This window comes from Myotis lucifugus, unplaced genomic scaffold (genome assembly GCF_000147115.1).
Source record: "Myotis lucifugus unplaced genomic scaffold, Myoluc2.0 scaffold_106, whole genome shotgun sequence".
Classification (NCBI taxonomy): Eukaryota; Metazoa; Chordata; class Mammalia; order Chiroptera; family Vespertilionidae; genus Myotis; species Myotis lucifugus.
Genome location: NW_005871154.1, coordinates 3,550,419 through 3,569,853, shown reverse-complemented (window position 1 = coordinate 3,569,853; position 19,435 = coordinate 3,550,419). Strand labels below are relative to the sequence as shown.

The 19,435-nt window shown below is 39.9% G+C and overlaps 2 protein-coding genes across 2 annotated transcripts; one reads left to right on the top strand and one right to left on the bottom strand.

Annotated features, from left to right (window-relative positions):
• Positions 1–2,638: 2,638 nt before the first annotated feature.
• Positions 2,639–9,968, top strand: TMEM126A (transmembrane protein 126A). Its single transcript, XM_006092904.3, has 5 exons — positions 2,639–2,786; positions 4,271–4,369; positions 6,780–6,973; positions 8,407–8,521; positions 9,733–9,968. The coding sequence occupies exons 2-5, from the start codon at positions 4,278–4,280 to the stop codon at positions 9,923–9,925; spliced, it is 594 nt and encodes a 197-aa protein (XP_006092966.1). The 5' UTR covers positions 2,639–2,786; positions 4,271–4,277; the 3' UTR covers positions 9,926–9,968.
• A 5,631-nt stretch (positions 9,969–15,599) lies between these two features.
• On the bottom strand, positions 15,600–19,430 carry CREBZF (CREB/ATF bZIP transcription factor; the record flags this gene model as incomplete). The annotated part of the gene is given in 3 exon segments (XM_014459296.1): positions 15,600–17,841; positions 18,085–19,338; positions 19,341–19,430. Coding segments are annotated over 2 exon segments (1,050 nt in total), but the record flags the coding sequence as incomplete, so codon positions are not given.
• Between the last annotated feature and the right edge of the window lie 5 nt (positions 19,431–19,435).

Sequence of the window (19,435 nt, the reverse complement as noted above, 5' to 3'; positions counted from 1 at the left end):
CACCAATTCTCTCTAAACTCTTCTTAGGAATTGAAGAGGGGAAAAAAAATTGAAGAGGGAACACAATCCTATGAGGCCAACATTACTGATACCAAAACCAAATAAAGACATAAGAAAAGAAATATTAATTAATGTTCTTGATTAATCCTATATAATAAAAGCCTAATATGCTAAGTGTCCAGTTGTCTGGTGACCAGTCGACCGTTCAACCAATCAAAGCGTATATGCTAATGATATGCTAAGGCTGATCAACCACTCACTATGATGTGCACTGACCACCAGGGGGCAGACGCTTGGACTGGTAGGTTAGCTTGCTGCTGGGGTCCTGTCGATAAGGACTGAGCAAGATGGGCCAGACACGCCCTCGAACCTTCCTGTGGTCCCTCCCCGGCTGGCCAACCTACCAAGTCCCAGTCCCTCCCCGGCCCTGATCGTGCACCAGTGGGGTCCCTTGGCCTGGCCTGCGCCCTCTCACAATCCGGGACCCCTGAGGGGATGTCAGAGAGCCAGTTTTGGCCAGATCCCACAGGCCACTCCTCTCAGGAGGGCGCTAGACACAGGGCTCATGGCTGGTGAGCACTGCTGCAGCGGCATGAGCCTCTCCTGATTGGGACTGATTGGGCATGAGCCTGCAGCAGGCGCAGTGGGGCCTGGATGAGCGGAAGTGGCAGGTTGGAGCTGCAGGTGGCGTTGGACTGTGGGTTTTGGCCCGATCCCCGCAGGCCACCCCAAGGGACCCCACCCATGCACAAATTGCAAACTGAATTCAACAGCACATTAAGAGGATCACACACCATGACCAAGAGGGATTTATACTTGGAATGCAAGAATAATTCAATACGCAAAAATAATCAATGTCATACACCACATTAACATAATCAAGGACAGCATGAGTATGGCAATCAATGCAGAAAAACTCAATGCTGTTTTATGATAATAGATACTCAACAAACTAGGAATAAAAAGAAACTACACCACAGAATATAAGCCTCATGAAAAGCCCACAGCTAATACTGTACTCAATGGTGGAAGAATGAAAGCTTATCCTCTATGATGAACAAGGCAATAACCACTCTTGCCAATACTATTCTACACGGCACTGAGAATTCTAGCAAAAGTTATCAGACAAGAAATTGGAAAAAAAGTAAAATTATCCCTGCTCACAAATCACATCATCTTATATATAGAAAAAAAATTTCCAGAAAAAAACTTACACCTAAAAACAATTTCATCAAAGTTGCAGAATACAAAATCAACACACAAAAATTATGTTTCACTGCACTAACAACGACAAACCCAAAAGGGAAATTAAGAAAACAATCCCATTTACTATAGCATTAAAAAGGATAGAGTACTTTAGGAATAAACTTAACCTAGGTCGGAGGTTAAGTTGGATTCCCTGTCAGGGCATGCCCAGGTTGTGGACTCCATCCCTAGTAGGGGGTGTGCAGGAAGCAGCCAACCAATGATTCTCTCTCATCACTGATGTTTATCTCTCTCCCTCTCTGAAATCAATAAAAATATATATTAAAAAAATAAAGATGTTTTTATTTTCTGATTCATTGCCTAGAGAATATTTGACATCTGATAAATCCTTCTTCGCCACGGAGTTTTGGGGACTCTTCTCACCCTGCTCCCCTCGCCTTATGAAGTTGTTCTTTATCTGGAATACCACTTTCTCCTTTGCTAGAGCTCAATTATTTTCAAAGCAACCCTGGCAAGCACTTCCATTGAACGCGCACGTATTCACAAAATAATCAGAGAAAATGTTATTTCCCCTGTTTTATAGATGAGAGAGAGGCTGCTAGGATGAGAACTGGGACTATTCAGAGGCGTGGCCCAAGACTTTCATTCTCAATTGTCCTGAGTAGTGGAGCCCCCGGGCTCCCTCGCTCTCCAGTTTTTCCTTAGCCACATTCACCCACTCCTGCTTTTATCAGCAGTACGAGGCAAGGCACCGAGAAATCCTCAGAAAACAAGCTCCTTCTCTGGAGGTGCTGATTATCTTGAGGTGGGACAGACAACCAGATTGCAACGTGGCACAGGGAGCTCCAAGGGCAAAGAAGATCGAGGGTGCAAAGAAATCTCAGCTCCTTTTTACTATTATTATTATTTCAGAGAGGAAGGGAGCGGGAGAGAAAAACATCAACGATGAAAGAGAATCACTGATGGGCTGCCTCCTGCATGCCCCCCACTGGGGATCAAGCCAGCAACCTGGGCATGTGCCCTTAGCCGGAAACGAACCCGGGACCCTTCAATTCTCAGGCCCATGCTCTACCCACTGAGCAAAACCAGCTAGGGCTCAGCTCCTTTTTAATACCTTTTGAACATAGCACCCAGCGTATGCCAAGGGCTGTGCTGTTTTCTGATACCCCATGTCCACATCAGGAGATATGGTCTATCGGTCTGGAAGTTAAGTAACGTGCCCAGGATAGGCGATCGGTGAAAAGGGCAGCTTTAGGGCCACTCGACTTTCCTCTGGGACTTTCCCGGTCTACAGGCTCTGCCCTCGGAGGCAGGGGAAGGTGGACAGATACTCCCCACGTTGGTCAGAGTCTCACCGCTCACACGCCGGGCACCTCGCTCGCTGGGAGCCCGCCCTGGGCAGGAAGTCGCTAAGCCTGCGGCCGGCGTCCCGGAGCCCAATCAGCGGCCGAGGTCCCGCCCCCTCGAGTCACGTGTCGGCCAAAGATGGCTGCGCCCGCGCGAGCAGGGTGAAGGTTGCGGTGAGCCGTAGGGCCGAGGAAGGCCCGAGCCAGCGCCGAGGGCTGTAGGGAGAGCACAAGGTACTGCGTCCCGGGGGGAAGTGCAGGAGGTGCCTGGGGATCAGAAGCACAGCGGGAGTGAGATCCCGGGACGGGACGGAAGGGGAGGAGAGGAGTCGGCCCTGAGGCGCCTGCCGTCTCATTTTCCACCTTAGAAGAAAAGACCTTGTGTTTAAAGCAAGCCAGGAGGAAAACAAAACAAAAACCTGCACTTGAATTTAACCCCGGGCTTACTGCCAATGCATAAGGGTGCCTTGCGAGGCCCTACTTGCCTCATTGCCTGTCTCAGAGCCGTCCTGGGTGAGGAGCGATGGCCGAATATTCAGGGAAACGGGATCATTCACGGTTGCCTGCTCTGACACGCACCCCAGCTAGTGCAGGGATCAAGCTACTGGCCTGGGGGCCAGATGAGGCCTATAGTGTCTGTACAGCCAGACAGCTAAGAATGATTTCTTACATTTTTAAAAAGTATTCAACAAAGACTATCTATAGGTGACCGCAAACCTAGAATTCTATTTGGCCCTTTAGAGCAGGGGTCCTCAAACTTTTTAAACAGGGGGCCAGTTCACTGTCCCTCAGACCGTGGGAGGGCCGCACTATAGTTAAAAAAAAACTGTCAACAAATTCCTATGCACACTGCACATATCTTATTTTGAAGTAAAAAAACAAAACGGGAACAAATACAATATTTGTATTTGCATGTGGCCCGCAGGCCGTAGTTTGAGGACCCCTGCTTTAGAGGAAAAGTTAGCTGACTTCTGCTGTAGTGAAATTGTTGGGTGTGTGTCTTCTACTTACTGAATAATACCAAATTCCTTTCCAAAGTGGTTTTCCCCAAACTGGATATAATTTATGCTTCCACCTGCAACACGACTTACCCTACATTCTTGCCAGTAATTGAAATGGTCAGGGGTGTGTGTGTGTAACTAACTTAAGCTCGCATATTCGTATCACTCTGGTTTTAATTTCTATTTCCCTGATTATGAGGTTAAGCACATTTTTATGTTCATTGGCTCTTTAGCTTTCCTTTCAGCAACGTGCTTGTTCAAACCTGTTTTCAATTTTTCTGTTGGGTTGCTGGCTCTGTTCTTATTGATTTGTACTTTACACATCCTGGTTACTAACTACTCTTGTCAATTATATTGCAAACATTACTCACACACTAGCTTATCTTTATGGTGTCTATTGATGAACACAAGTTCTTAATGTTAGTTTAGTATTAATTTTGTGTTTTTTGGTGCTATTTGCAAATTAAGAATATTTTTTAAGGGTTATAAAAATAGTCTGTATTCCTAGAAGCTCTATCCACTGCTTTTCATATTGATTCTATTTCACTTAGAATTCATTTTGGGAAGGGGGAAGGTATGGTGTGCTGTAGATTATGAATTCAATCTATATATCTAATTCTCTTGAAATTATTAATGGTCTTCAAAAGGCTTTTTATAAGCCCTTTTGTTTTCTCTAGATATACATTATTGAAAAATGATATTTTTAATTTTTTTAAGGCCCAAGATGGAAAATCATGAATCAGATGATACTTTCAAGAAAGAACACATTTTGGACATCATAAACAGAAAAATTAACCAACTTCCAGAAGCAGAAAGGTAGGATCCCATCTTAATTTAAAAAATATCTTTTACTAGGTGAATATTTATTATCTCAAATTTACTTGGTTTCTGTGTAAATAACATAGAATATCAGAAGAAAACAACGTTTTCTTGCCTTGAGAAAACTAAGGCCCAGCACAATTAACCATTTAGCTTGAAGTCAAGGCTAGAATTCATATCTTTGGACATATCTAATTCTATGATGGTTCTCATTTTTCCTATTTGGCTTAGAGTATAGTCAAATGTACATTTGTGGACTCATTCAAATATCAAAACTTTAAAATAGCTTTTAATGTCTTTAATTCATATTATCACTATGCAGACCATGATAGAGAAGGCCGTTTAACACACATAGCTAGACAAGGAATCTCAAGAGAATAGGATCATGGTTAAAAGATCTTTAAGGTGTTATTAAACAGAAAAAGGCTATGTAGGAAATGTACTGGTCTGTGAAGACAACAGAATGAACTATAGTAGTTTCTTTTTGGAAAACAGATTTAAGGTAGAAAAGACCAAAAGGAAAACACATAGTAATCCTGGTGCATGGTGATGGTGGGGTGGTGGCAGTTGAGATAAAAATTGGATGGGTTTGAAGTACAAAGTAATTTTACACACCATATATTTATTGCCACTTGTTAACTTTGGTCTTGTATTTTACCTGTTTAGTTCATATGTCTAGTTATTTTATGTACCTTATAAAATGCCATGAGTGGCTAGTTTTATAGGCACTTTTTTGGAAAATTGACTGGTAAAGGGTCTACTAGATAATTTTGTACTTATTGATTTATTAACTTAAAAAATGTAACTTAAAGCTATAGTAAATTAAAACCTGGTTGGGAGATAACAAACTTTGCTATTCAGATTCCAGTTGTATTTGTTTTGTTTACATATTTATTTTTATATTTTACAGTAATATATTAAAATATGTAAAAATGTGTGGGCAAATTACTTCTGAGCATTCACTCTTATGATTAAAATAGAGATGATAAATATTGAACAGGATTGTTATGAAGATAAAATAACACTATTTTAGAGGAAGTGTTGAAATTTCTAACTCCCACAAAAACATTCGTGTTTTTTGTTGTTTGGTGGGTTCTTCTCTAGGCTCTCATCACTCTTTAAAAATTATCTTATGTTAAGTTACTAAACTGCCTCTCTCCTGTTGCTATTACCATTTATTCAGACATGTTTTATCTTCAGTTTACATGTCTTTCATCCTAATTATAAAACTGAAAACAGTGAAGGTTGATGGTAAATGTTTTTGCCTTGAGCAGCAAGTCTGTCTATAGTAACATGATTGCGTGAAAGGTTAAGAAAAGTAATACCTTTTAGAAGCTCCATTACTAATTAACTAGGAAAGCTGTGCTAAGAGTATTAAATAAACATAGAAGTCAGAGAGATCATTGTGTGGCTAGTTTGGCTAAGAATAATGGAATTAGAAAATAAACATATTAAAAGAGACTTTGCATCAAGGGATGGGTGCATGATGCAGTGTGCAGATGGTGTTTTACAGATTTCAAAACCATACACTTGAAATCTGTATGGTTTTATGAAGCATGTAACCCCAATAAATTCAATTTGAAAAAAAAAAGAGTAATGAGAATTTTCAGAGATCGACACCACCTGTGTTGTAGATGGCAAGGTAAGGTGGTAAAGTTTAATGGTAGGCTGAAGAGTTTGGAGTACTTTCAATATCCAGCAATAATTTTAGGCATTTTTTCCAAAACGAAAGAATGCTCAGAACATGTTTTAAATTAGCCCATACCATAGCTTAAAAACCACTTCTTATCTCAAAACATCAATTTATTATTATTTCAATGGGTTGTTATAAGGTTATCCCTTACATGTTAGTCCTCTTCCAATCCCTGAATCCTGAAGCTAATGCTTTAGGGATGAACTGAAACATTATCTTCACCTCTTTGAATGCCTTCTGTGTGTCAGGTGCTATTGAAACCAAGAGGAATTTGTATCCATTGTCCTCAACTTGCTTACAGTGGGGAACACTAGTGGAGAACTCCTTATAATGTGTTGTGCTAGAGAAGGAGAAGTATTGGGTATTTGGGGAGCCTAGAGGAGAGGCATCCAAATTAGACTCTTCAAGCTCTTCCTGGCTATCTATATTTGAGGGAAATTTCTATACTAATATCTTCTGCAAAATCACAAAGTATACTTAGTAAAATATAGATGTATCACTGTACCCTTAAGTGTTACCAAATTCAGAAGCCTTTTAGAATAAAAATCTGTATGTAAAACATTTTAAAGGTTTTTTGTTTTATGGAGCTATAAGGGATAAATGTTGTATCCTGTTAAGTCCTGCTTGGTTCTCTAACATATGCCAGTAATGTTGGGAGCTCCCTAACACACAGTAGAGCCAAAGAAATTACTATTTTCTTCTTCACCCACTCAGGAATCTGCTTGAACATGGATCAACATATATTGGACTTAATGCTGCTCTCTGTGGCCTAATAGCAAACAGTCTTTTTCGACGCGTCTTAAATGTGACACAGGCTCGTATAGCTGCTGGTTTACCAATGGCAGTGATCCCATTTTTGACAGCGGACATATCTTACAAAAGTGTTGTAAGTTTACCATTGAATACAGGTAAATTCCATTTCACTATCCCCATAGTTTGATTTGGTATATATTATTTGCACCTTATATTAATTGTTAAAATGGCAATTAATTCATATTAGTATGGACTACCAAACAAGTGCACATACATGGCAGTTCTAAATACTTTCCTTTATCTAACTTATCTTTCCTACAGTGCTTAGAATAAAGAATATTTTGAAACTTAATTTTAAAAAATGCTGACCGCCTTAGTTTTTTTTAAAAAAATTTACAGAGAATTCCTTAAAGGGAAAAAATATTTTTATGGGAATAGTAAACCTCTCAAAGCACTTCATGTACATACCAGAATTATTAAATGTATGGAGATTTTTTGACAGTTTACCATATGTGCCAAGTGCTTTGAGTATAGCTAATCATGAAAAAGGTTTTAATAATTTAAAATAAAAGTATTACTACAAGTGGTGGTGGAGAGGGAAGCAACTCATTTAAATTCTCTTCTGCTAAGTGCTGCTCTCAGTTTGTTTAAATTATATGACTGTTTTGCTTGAATCCCTATAATCACTGTGGAAAGAACTTTTATGGTCCAGGGAAACCTATTGCCTAATGAATTGAACAGACTGACTGAGGAAAACATTAAGTTACAACTTACCTTTCTATTTTTAATATACTTTATACTAATTTAGAAATGAATAAAGAATTTCATAAAGTCACACTATGTAATGTAAAAATATAAGATGAAGTATAAATTGTAAAGCAAAATTCCCATAGATTAAAAGTTTAATACACATGTAGTAAGCTGAATGCAGCGCAAACCGAAATTATATTCAGTCAAGTTCAGAAAAATTAGAGAATTTTTCCTAGGATGGTCATCAGTTACTCCTAGCTATTTTAGGTTATCTGTACATGTAATTATACCTTTTAACATGCCTTACAGAATTGCATTTGCTCTATCACTGCCTGAAAAATTGAGTCTTTGTGACACATATAAGGCAGCGGTTCTCAACCTGTTGGTCACCAACCTGTGGGTCGTGACCCCTTTGGGGGTCTAACGACCCTTTCACAGGGGTTGCCTAAGACCATCGGAAAACACATACATAAACAGTGGTTCTAAACCTTCCTAATGCCGCGACCCTTTAATACAGTTCCTCATGTTGTGGTGACCCCCAACCATAAAATTATTTTCGTTGCTACTTCATAACTGTAATTTTGTTACTGTTATGAATCGTAATGTAAATATCTGATATGCAGGATGTATTTTCATTGTTACAAATTGAACATAATTAAAGCATAGTGATTAACCACAAAAACAGTATGTAATTATATATGTGTTTTCCGATGGTTTTAGGCGACCCCTGTGAAGGGGTCGCGACCCACAGGTTGAGAACCGCTGATATAAGGGGGCCTTGCATTCATGTTTGCTTGACTATCATGATCTTCATCACCACAACTAATTTGTTTTCTAGGTGATTTGCATTGTGAAACCTGTACCACAATACGAGGTGGATTGGTTGGACTTGTTTTTGGTGGTCTGTACCCTGTTTTCTTGGCTATTCCTGTGAATGGTGGCCTAGCAGCCAGGTAGGATTCTTTGTTTTCTCATAATCATTGAAAAACTTTTATAAATGATTACCTAGAAAATATGTAATTTAAAACAGCAAATACATTTTCTACAGCATTGTTACCTTTTGATTTGAAGGAGTTCAGACTTTTTCTTTTCCTTATAAATAACTATTCTTAAGAATTTGAAAACAGTTCTTGAAACTTACCACACTGTACCTCTTGGGTGTGTAGTTCAGGTTGGTAACCTTAATTTACAGTTTATGTTAATTTAGAACTTACAAAGCTACAAATAATATTTTTAGCTCTAAAACCATCCTATATAATAAAAGGCTAATATGCAAATCAATTGAACAGCAGACCCGACTGGTCACCATGACACACACTGACTACCGGGGGGCAGATGCTCAACCAGGAGCTGCCCCCTGGTGGTCAGTGTGCTCCCACAGGGGGAGCGCTGCTCAGCTAGAAGCTGAGCTGGGCTCACGGCTGGCAAGTGGAGAGGCAGTGGCAGGAGCCTCTCCCACCTCCGCAGCATCGCTGAGAATGTCCGACTGACGGCTTGGGCCCACTCCCATGGGCCTAAGCCATCAGTTGGACATCCCCTGAGGACTCCCGGAATGTGAGAGGGTGTGGGCCAGGTTGAGGAGCCCCCCCCACCCCCGGTTCACAAATTTCTAGTGTTATATATACAATGTTCTTAAGAATTTGAGCATTTCCATCAGAAAATGTCTAGCTATAAGCCTTCTACTCCAAAATAATCGTTTTTCTCTGAACTCTTATATCAAGCAGTCTATGCTCTATGAGCCTCCATTGGTGAACTGAGAGGCAAAAAAAAAAAAAAAAAAGCCCCAAAGAGACAGTTTTGAGGACTAATAGTAGTAATGCCTTAATCTTTAAACTATTTAACTTCTGCTGAAACCAGTTTGGCTCAGTGGATAGAGCGTCGGCCTGCGGACTAAAAGGTCCCAGGTTCGATTCCGGTCAAGGGCATGTACCAGGGTTGCGGGCACATCCCCAGTAGGAGGTGTGCAGGAGGCAGCTGATCGATGTTTCTCTCATCTATGTTTCTAACTCTCTATCTCTCTCCCTTCCTCTCTGTAAAAAATCAATAAAATATATATAAAAAAATAAACTATTTAACTTCTGAGATTAATACATACATTGTATATTGGTTTGCCACTTGACACAACGATCTTTTCTAGTGAACTGTTCTTAATATTTTCTTACAGGTATTCCTCAGCCCTGCTACCAGAGAGAGGAAACATCTTAACCTACTGGATCAGAATTTCTCAACCTATCTTTAGAAAGATGTTATTTCCCATTTTGCTCCAGACTGGGTTTTCAGCATACCTTAGTTCTAGGCAATATAAACTACTTATAAAGGCTCTTCAATTACCTGAACCTGGCCTAAAAATTCAGTGATTGTTAAGCAAATGTGTACACAAAAATAAAACTCTAAGAATAACCAATGTCTACTATATGAACATCTATATATATAAGCCTAAGTGACCGGAACGACTGGTCACTATGACGCTCACCACCCAGGGGCAGACAATGCAGGAGCTGCCCCGTGGTGGTCAGTGCGTTCCCACAGCCAACTTCCCGTGGTCTTTACCCACTCCAGCCGGCAGGCCCCGATGGTCCGATTGGGGCTGGCCTTGGGGCTGGGATAGGGAATTGGGGGTGGGTGGCAGTGGACGTGGCCCTTCCCAGGAGGGCTGAGGGCTGGCTCCCTCCTTGGGGCCAGCGGCCAATCTCCCATGCTGTCTCTCCACTGCCACAGGCCCTGATCGGCCCGCCACCCGCCCACCACGGTGGCAGCGTAGTGGCAAGGGAAGGCGGAGGGGGGAGGCAGGGAACTGTGTGGTGGTGGGGCACCGACAACGGTGGCATCAGTGTGTTCCTTCTGCGCCCGGCCCGGCCACCATTGCCTCCTCTCCAGCCAGGCCCTGATAGCCAGCCAGGCCTAGGGACCCCAACCGTACACGAATTTCATGTACCAGGCCTCTAGTAGACTTATAATTTATCATGAGGTACAACTCTAATGAGACGTACTAAATACCACTAAAGGCTACCCACTTAAACAAGAGCCTGACTTCTCTAGTTTGCCCAGTAGTGTCTTCACCACACTTGCTCTATGCCTTTAAATTAGGCAGAGTTTGATCTTTAACAGAGAGAAAAAACAAAACAAAACACAACCATAAAACAGTTTAGTGAAGACTTCATAATGAATCCAAACAGGAATGAAAATGGGGGGTGGAGTGGGAATATCAGTATACCACCAAATGTTATTTACACTTCAGTTTCCTAATTCATTGTTTCCACTGGTATTAATCCAGACTCTCAGAACATTTTCATTAACCTTCCTCACAGAGGGATCAATTCCAGTATTCTTTACAGATGGTTATTCAGGCTCAACTTGAGCTCTAATTATATAGCTACATGCTTCAAAAGTCACCTATTTATATCCTTGGAAAGCTATAGTCTTAGAAGACAGGCTGATCCTACCTTTGAAGTTCCCATCTAGTATGGAATAGTTCTTTAGAATCACAGACTTTGAGCCTTTGTTTAAGCTCTGTGATGCTAAGCAAGTTAACTAGCCTCTCTGGCCCTCAATGCTCACCATTAACCTCACTCAATATTGGTATTACCTAACATGTAATTTGCCTAACATAGCACCTACCTGATGCTATCAGGCACTCATATGGTAGCCATACTCCTATTGCTACTGGTTTTTTCTGAAATATCCTAGTCTTTCTTTACTTCCTAAGATAGATTATTTAAATATTAGACATGACCTATTATGTTCCCCTTGCTAAAACTTTTTTTTATTATATTTTTTATTGATGTCAGAGAGAGGGAGAGGGAGAAACATCAATGATGAGAATCATTGATCAGCTGCCTCCTGTACACCCCCTATCGGGGATGCAGCTGGCAACCCAGGCTTATGCCCTGAACTGGAATCAAACCCTGACCTGGTTCATGGGTTGACGGGAAACACACCAGCTGGGCCCCTTCCTAAAACTTTTGATCTCAATTATTTAAATGATTTTCTTTTGTGACAGCATTTAAATCAGCATTGTCCAACAGAACTTTCTGTGATGTTTTATATCTGACTGACAATGTTAGCTACGAGCCATTGAGCATCTGAAATATGACTAATGCAAATGAATAACTTGTAAATTTTAAGGTTTTAGCTACATGTGGCTAAAGGTTACAGTATTGGACAGCACCTATCTAGACCAATACTTTTCTGATGAAACAAGCCAATTGTACCAAACAAAATATTAAGTGATATCACAGATCATATTCACAAGTATCTTAACTATTCCTTCCAAATACTGTATTAGTGACAACGGTTGTGATGTTATCCTACTTAAAATTATATATAAAAAAAGAACATAGCCTATCATCTAGAAGGAGCACCTTCATGAAATAGGCTTTCAGTATCTCTAAAGAAAGCAATGCAGCTGAAGATTATTTAAGTGAAATTTTAAAATTACATTTTCAATTTTTCAGAAAGCAGATGATTTACCTTTAACAGGTATTTAAAAGGAAAAAAAAGTTACCTATTCTACAAGCTAAAGTATCAAGATAAAGTTCTGACCCCAAATTATGTATTTCATCTGCATTCTGTCACTTTTATTTAAAGCAGAGTTCTACCTGTCACAGTGAAAACAAGGATTAAAAGTTATTGCTAACTTCAAAAACAAGAAAGCCAAAATACTAAATTAGACTTCTTAAAAAGCAGAGAAGGGTATAATCAATTTGGATAACTTAAAACCCACTGATGCAACTAAATTAGTGCAAACTGTTTCCTCACATATCCTTAAACATTCCCACAGTATTTATTCCCAAGCATACCATCTATAATAATAAAAGCGTAATATGCTAATTAGACCGGATGTTCTTCCGGATGAAGGCGGGGCTGCCAGGGAAGCTTGGGTTCCAGGTGCCAGAGGGAAGGAAGGCCTACTCTTGCACAAATTTCATGCATCGGGCCTCTAGTCTATAAATAAATAGAATTCACAACGGCTTCAGGATCTCTTTCTAATATGTCCTTTATGTCATGTATTTCTTAAATCATCTTTTCAATTAATAAAATGGGCAACATAAGCCAAAGAGCATTGTTATTTCAAATCTTGCTATAAATCTACCTTACTAAAATTTTTGGTCAGGGGGAATATGACATATGAATCTGCATTATAATTTAAGGAAAGTCATTTGTAGCCAAGACCTAAAGAACACTGCCTCAGTCAGGAAAATCGTTTTTAATAGTTCAGTGACAGCGAACTATTTAAATCTGTCTTTTACAATTTACAGTTATTTGGCTCTAAAAAGAAAGGATTCATATATTATACTTAATATAAATTTGTAATATAAATTTAGTGTACTATAAGTACACTGAAATCCAGAGGGGGAAGTCTAAGAAACTGACCTCAATGGGTATATAATAGGAAAGATACAGAATTTGGAGGCACATTCTAAAGGAAGTTGGCTCACCAATAAAATTCGCCTGAATATTAGCAGAAGTACACAAATGCTCAAAACACCATTTGTGACTGCACCTATGTATACCAACACTTTTAGATTGTAAAATTAGAATAACTAAAAACTGAGCAAAACATTCTCATCAAAACAAGTAATTTTGGCTCAATAAAATTTTAAAAATTATTAAAGCCTGTTGTGTACTGGCTTCTTTTAAAAAACTCGGGGAAACAGCTGAGTAAGAAATCCTGAATGCACAAATTGGGGGAAAGTAAAAAAATAGGAATAAAAACACTACTGTCAGTAACCAAAGCAAAGAGAAAGGAATTAGTGAGCAACTTTCTATATCTTAAAAAAAAATTGTTTTTCTCTAATTTTACATTGTTCCTAATGATAAAGCTACTTTCTGAATCAAATTTAAAATACCTCCAGATTAATTCTTCTTCACTTTAAAATAAATGACCATTTGTAGTCTAGATCAGAGCTCAGTCTGATAAGACCACAGGGAGTAACTGGTGAAGAGAGTATTGAGGTATTAAAGTTCAAATGTGTGAAATATATTGTGCTTGCCAAACAAAACATTCTACAAGTTTCTAATGAAAAATCTCCCCCTTTTTGATTCCTGGCTTAAGTGGTTAACTATCCAGGTTGTGAAGAAAAAACACACAGTAAAGTATAAAAATAAACATTTGGGAGGGTCTCAAAACTTTGTATTGATAATGTGTCTGGGAAAAAACTAAAAACTTAAAAATATATTACTACCTCATTATCAGATTGTTTAGCTTAAAAACCTAAGTTAGTAAGACCTTAAACTAAACCTTCAAAATGCTAAACTTGGTAATCACATCTTTTAAAAAATAATTACTCATTAAAAGTGAATTATTCACTGTGTTCCATCAAAGCAGAATAGTTGATGCCTAATCATTGGTTGTAGAATTACAATCGGCTGTACTGTTGGTACTGTAAAAACACCTATTAGTCACTGTAGACGCTACTGGGAATAGTCTGCTGCCAGGCGTAACAGACACTGAATACACTTAGAATACAAGAAACTGAGTGGATTTAATAGGTTTTGTATAATACTATATAATAAACTGTATAGTAGTTATAGTAAATTATTCTGGAAAGAAATAAGAGCTAATGTCCTACCATTTCCCACGTCTATCATCTGCATACTTCCCAAATGTAAGATAAGATAGTATAGCTAGGTCTAGACCAGGTAAAAGAATGTATTAACACAATCCAACAAAAATGAAATAAAACAATCCAGAGTTTTGAGTGTTTTTTTCACACTGTAATAAACTGGAGAAATGTTTCGATTAAATAAAACCCCATATTCCATGAAAAAAGCCACTCCCATCATCCAGAATACTAAAGCCCTTACATAACACTAGAGAAATTTTAATTAAATGAAACAGTAGAAACTAGTATACCATTCATTAGAAAACTCGAAATATTCAAAAAATTTTGTGTCAAGTACTCAGAGAAAGCGCAAGAAGCCAAAACCTCAGAATCCACACATCCTAATATTACCCTGAATTGCAATTAACTACCCACACATTTTATCATAAGTCAACTTTTTCAAAGATATACAGACAATGCTTCTATTTAAAAAAATTACTCTTTATAGTTAAGGACTTGACATTAACTTTCATATTCTACTTGGCAAGATCTGTCTGTACTTCAGATTATCTTTCATGTTCCAGGAAATACAAACTCATGATATGCCTGTGATCTCTGATGGCTTGTTTATCATAATTCCATAGAATATGCTCTTGATTATGTAAAGAATCTAATACTCCTTGATGAAATACTATAATCTCTTCTCCAATAGTTACAATTTTTAAAAAGGTATTCGAAGAACTGAGTATCATTCCTTTGAAAGACCAAAAAAAAGTATAATTTTGTTCCAAAATTAACTTAGTCTCATGTATTTCTATTAAGTCTTTCAAGGATTCCAGAGAATCTTTTCAAATCTCCATTTCTGGAAAGTGAAACCACTATAGCAGTAATTTGGGAACTTGAAAATGGCATTCATTTTTTTCAGCAGATGCCAAATTTTTGACAGACATGGCTCCCACAACTACTTTGTTACCATCAGTCCAGTCAGTTAACAGGTTGTAGGAAAAGATTCGCTTTTGCAGACACTGCTAAGCTGTTCAAAGAGAAGAGAGAGAGATTAATTTAGTGATTATAAAATGTACAAATATTTAAAATATTTTGAACACTTTTTGTCGGCTTATATCAGAGGTGTGACTACATTTTAACAAACACGGACATTTTAGTTAAGTCAGGTCAAGGAAGTACAGAAACAGTAGTCAATATGATAGAAATAGTAGGTCAGTATGATGTTAGTTCAGTTAATGTATGAATTCCTGTCACCATCAGAAGACAAATATTAAAAAGCGACGTCTGTAGTCTAGTTCTGTATCATTTTGCCATAGAGGCAAAATTCAGAGGGAAAAAAAAGATTGCCCAAATGCTATTTTCATCCATTACAGTAAATAAAACCAAACCGGAAAATTTCAAAACAATCCATATATTCCAGAAATCTTTATACAACTATTATTCACCAGAACACAATTTTCTAAAAATAGTAAGACAACAGTTTCATATTAATCATAACTTTTTTAATTAACAAGTAGTGAATAGGACACTTTTAAGATATTGTTTACTACATACTGAAATAAACAGATCTGTTGTAAATTCAGAAACTCAAGACATTTACAGTAAAATGTGTTTATACATAAATATGACCAAATTTATTTAAAGCCCCTATTAGACAGGTCCTAAGTACATGCAATACCATGTAAAACAAGACTATGAAGTTGATGCAAAAAATGACAAAAATCACTGAGTCACCAAAATTAGAGGGAAAAAAAAATGAAATGGAAACTAAGAAAAGACAGTTAAAACATAAGTAACCTAACAAAGCAGCTTTAAAAATAGGTGATACTAATCTCCACTTTCAAAAGTTCTTAATCAAGTATTTTCAAAAACTGCCATTTATAAAATGACATTCTAAAAATCTATACTTGGAATTTCAAAACATCCCAATTCAGAAAGCTTTTGACTACTGTTTTCCCCAGCCCCAACTTCAAATAATGCAGGAAAAGCACTGATGTTAGGAAGAAAATATTCCAAGGAATGGTATAATTTTTAGAAAAACGCACTTACTGCTTCCAGAACCTTTAAGACCCACAGTCAGCATTAACAATCATTTTTCCTATTCTCATCCATTATTTTTCAATGTCATATTAGAGATGAAAAAATTCTTTGAGCCCATAACTGAAAGATCAACAAACCTGGTTTTATTATGACACCATATTTTTGTCATTGGTACTGCACAAAATTATATACAAAGAAATATATACAAAATGTTCAAGTATTAATTAAATTTCAATTCAAGACTTCTGTTTCAAAAATCTACATTTAACATATTTCATAATGATAGCACAAATTAGTCATTTTAAATAATTTTCCAACTACTTTTGGTTTATATATATATGTTTATGTATAATTCAGTAGGCACTAAAAATCCATGCAGCTGCATCGTGAGGGGCTTGCTCCTGCACTTAGATATAAGCAGATTCATAACTCCAGGCTGTGAGTTTGGCTACTACCCATTCATGCTCAAGTGCAGAAGATGGTTTTACAAAATTGCTGTGATGCACTGGAAACCAGAGACCGTTAAGTCTCAACTAGTATTATCTAGAAACAAAACATTTACAGTTGTGCAAGAACAAGGATTCCATTTTCATAACCAAATAACAACAAAATAAAACATTTTGTGTGTAAGATAACTTACATCTTTGGACTGCTGGAATAACTTTTAATTATGAACATTTTAAAAGAAAAGACAGCAGAAGCCCTGATATTACCTCTTTTCCTTATTTCTTATACTACCTTTTAAAATAAAGCAGGAAATGTGGCCAGCAGCTGGTCCCGTCTCTTCTGCCCCAACAGCTGTATCCACTTTAGCACAAAGAAAAACAAGGATGCTAAATAGGTATATACTTTATCAAACAGTGATGTTTCACAAAGAATTTCTTTTCTTTCTTTCTTTTTTTTTTAACAAAGAATTTCTTAATGCCTGTTACACTGAAGGCCACCATAACTCAATTTATACAATTGGACAATAGACAATAGAGAACTTCAAGGGAAGAATATATCCCATCTTTGGAAAAAGTGTCAATCGTGTCATTAAGTAGTCAGCACCACTCAATTTTTAAAATACCTTTGAAATATGGAAAATAAGATTCTTTGTGAAGCCTCACTTTACATGTTTTCATTCACATTTCATAACCTTCAAAATCGAATCATACATAAATTTAACCTAAAATTTTAATACAACAAAAATAAAGGTGTTCAACAATTTATTCATACTCAGTGATAGGGTCATCACTGTGCTGGTCCTCAAAGAAGCATTTCATTAACCATTCTTAGTCCTCCTTCAATTAGCTAACACAGGAGTCTGATACGCATGTTAATTTCCAACTTCTCTAACAGTGAGATATTAAAATCTGTTCATCTGAATATTGTAGTTCTAGATCTCCTACTTAAAACTAAAAGGCATTACTGAATATTTAAGAGTTATTTTGTTGTCACCTCCAGCAAAATAACTATCACCTTTGTGCATGCCCCAAACACTTATTGGTCAACCTCTGCAAAGTTGCTCTAATACTGGAATTCCAATTTGCACCTTGTACAACTCGGAACTTCCATTCCACTTCACCTGTTTCACTGTCTCCAAACTGTATCTCTATTAGCAGCTTTCAGTGTACAGTTGGAATCGATGTCATCCAAGGCCATGTCCACACTGGGGACAGAAGAGCTAGGTACACGCAAGTCTGAACAAGGGGACACAGTAACAGCTATTTCAACCATGAAGAAGCATCTTAAATACATTACTGACCAGCACAAGTCTGTTTCCAGGGTGGACAGGGCCCAAATTACATTCCCCTCCCGCCTTCCAAAAAAGAAAAAAGAAAAAAGAAAAAAAAAACCACACGCACACACAGTATTGAGATGTTGCCCATTAAAGTAGACTAAGCAGCAGAGCATGAGCGGTACGTGAAGAGATGGAACCTTACCAGGTGGTGAGGCGGGAACCACTGTTCTGTAACCCCTACAACGGAGCCTGGCAGGAAGGAAATCACCTAAAAAAGAAACTGTCAGAGAGATTTAATAGTCACATGTTATCATTGGGAGTTGGTTACAGTGTCACATTCATGCTTTTAGCTAAACACTTAAAAGACTCAATATTACTTTTTTTTTTTTTCTCTCCACCTGAAATGTGTCCAGTGACGATGTCCCACTAAGGAGTTTGACATGGTGTTAAGGGAGCTGAGAGGGGGAAACGCGGGTAAAGAGCAGATTACTTGACCCTACATTTTCAGAGAAGACGACGCCTTCCGGGCGCACGCCGAGCAGAACTCCACCGACACCTTATCCTTGTCCACATGGAGGCACACTCCTCCCGCCGCGTCGTCCTCTTCCAGCAGGTCCTGCGGCGGCTGCTTCCCCACCGGCAGCGCGTAGTCGTGGTCCCCGGCGGGCGCGTCCCTGAAGAGCGAGGTGGTCAGCCGCAGTCCCACGCCGCTCAGCCGGCTCAGCAGGCGAGCCAGGCCCGTCTCGTTGGCCAGGACGGCCCGCAGGTAGCGACTCTCCTCCTGCAGCGCCTGCACGCGCTGGCCCAGCTCCCGGTTCTCGGCCCGCAGCTCCTGGTTCTCGGCGGCCAAGCCCCGCACTCGACTCTCCAGCCCCATCACGTATTCCTTCTTCTTCAGCCGGTTCAGGCGCGCGGCCGCCGCTGCCGCCTTCCGGGGGCTCTTGGTCGCCGCCTGGTTGTTGTTGTCGCTGCCGCCGCCGCCTCCGCCGGCCTTCCTCCGCCTCTTTTCGCCGCCGCTACTGTCACTGCCGCTGCCGCTGCCGCCGCCGCCGCCGATGCCGTTTAACAGCCTCTGCAGCAGGTCCGAGAAGCGCTGCATCTCGGCGGCCGCAGACTCGTCGTCGTCGTCCCCTCTCCACAGGCCGCCGCTCTCCGAGCCTCCGCCGGAGGAGAGGGGCCCGGGCGAGCTGAGCCCGGGCTCCAGGTGCCAGTCCGGTTGCCGAGGGTCCAGCAGATCGGCCAGTTCCAGCCCGGACAGGAAGTCCATGTCCTCCGTCTCGTCCCCGGGGGCGCCGGCGATCGCCTCCTCCTCCATCTCCTCGGGCGAGGGCGCGCGCCCCGCCCCGCCGCCGCCGCCGCCGCGGCCCCCCCTCCCGTCCTCCAGCTCGGCCTCGTCGCCGCGCGGCTGCTCGCGGCAGGGAGATCTGGAGGCCGCCGGCTCTTCCTCCGCCGCCGTCGCCCCGCTGCCGCAAGGGCCCGGTCCGAGGGCGGCGAGCGTGGGGCGGCCTGCGCCGGACTCTCGCTGCGGGCTGGGGAGTCGTTGCCCCAAGTCG

Coding starts and splice junctions, on each gene's coding strand:
- TMEM126A (XM_006092904.3), top strand. CDS start 4,278: ATGGAAAATCATGAATCAGATGATACTTTCAAGAAAGAACACATTTTG. Junction 4,370..6,779: donor CAACTTCCAGAAGCAGAAAG/GTAGGATCCCAT, acceptor TCACCCACTCAG/GAATCTGCTTGAACATGGAT. Junction 8,522..9,732: donor AATGGTGGCCTAGCAGCCAG/GTAGGATTCTTT, acceptor ATTTTCTTACAG/GTATTCCTCAGCCCTGCTAC.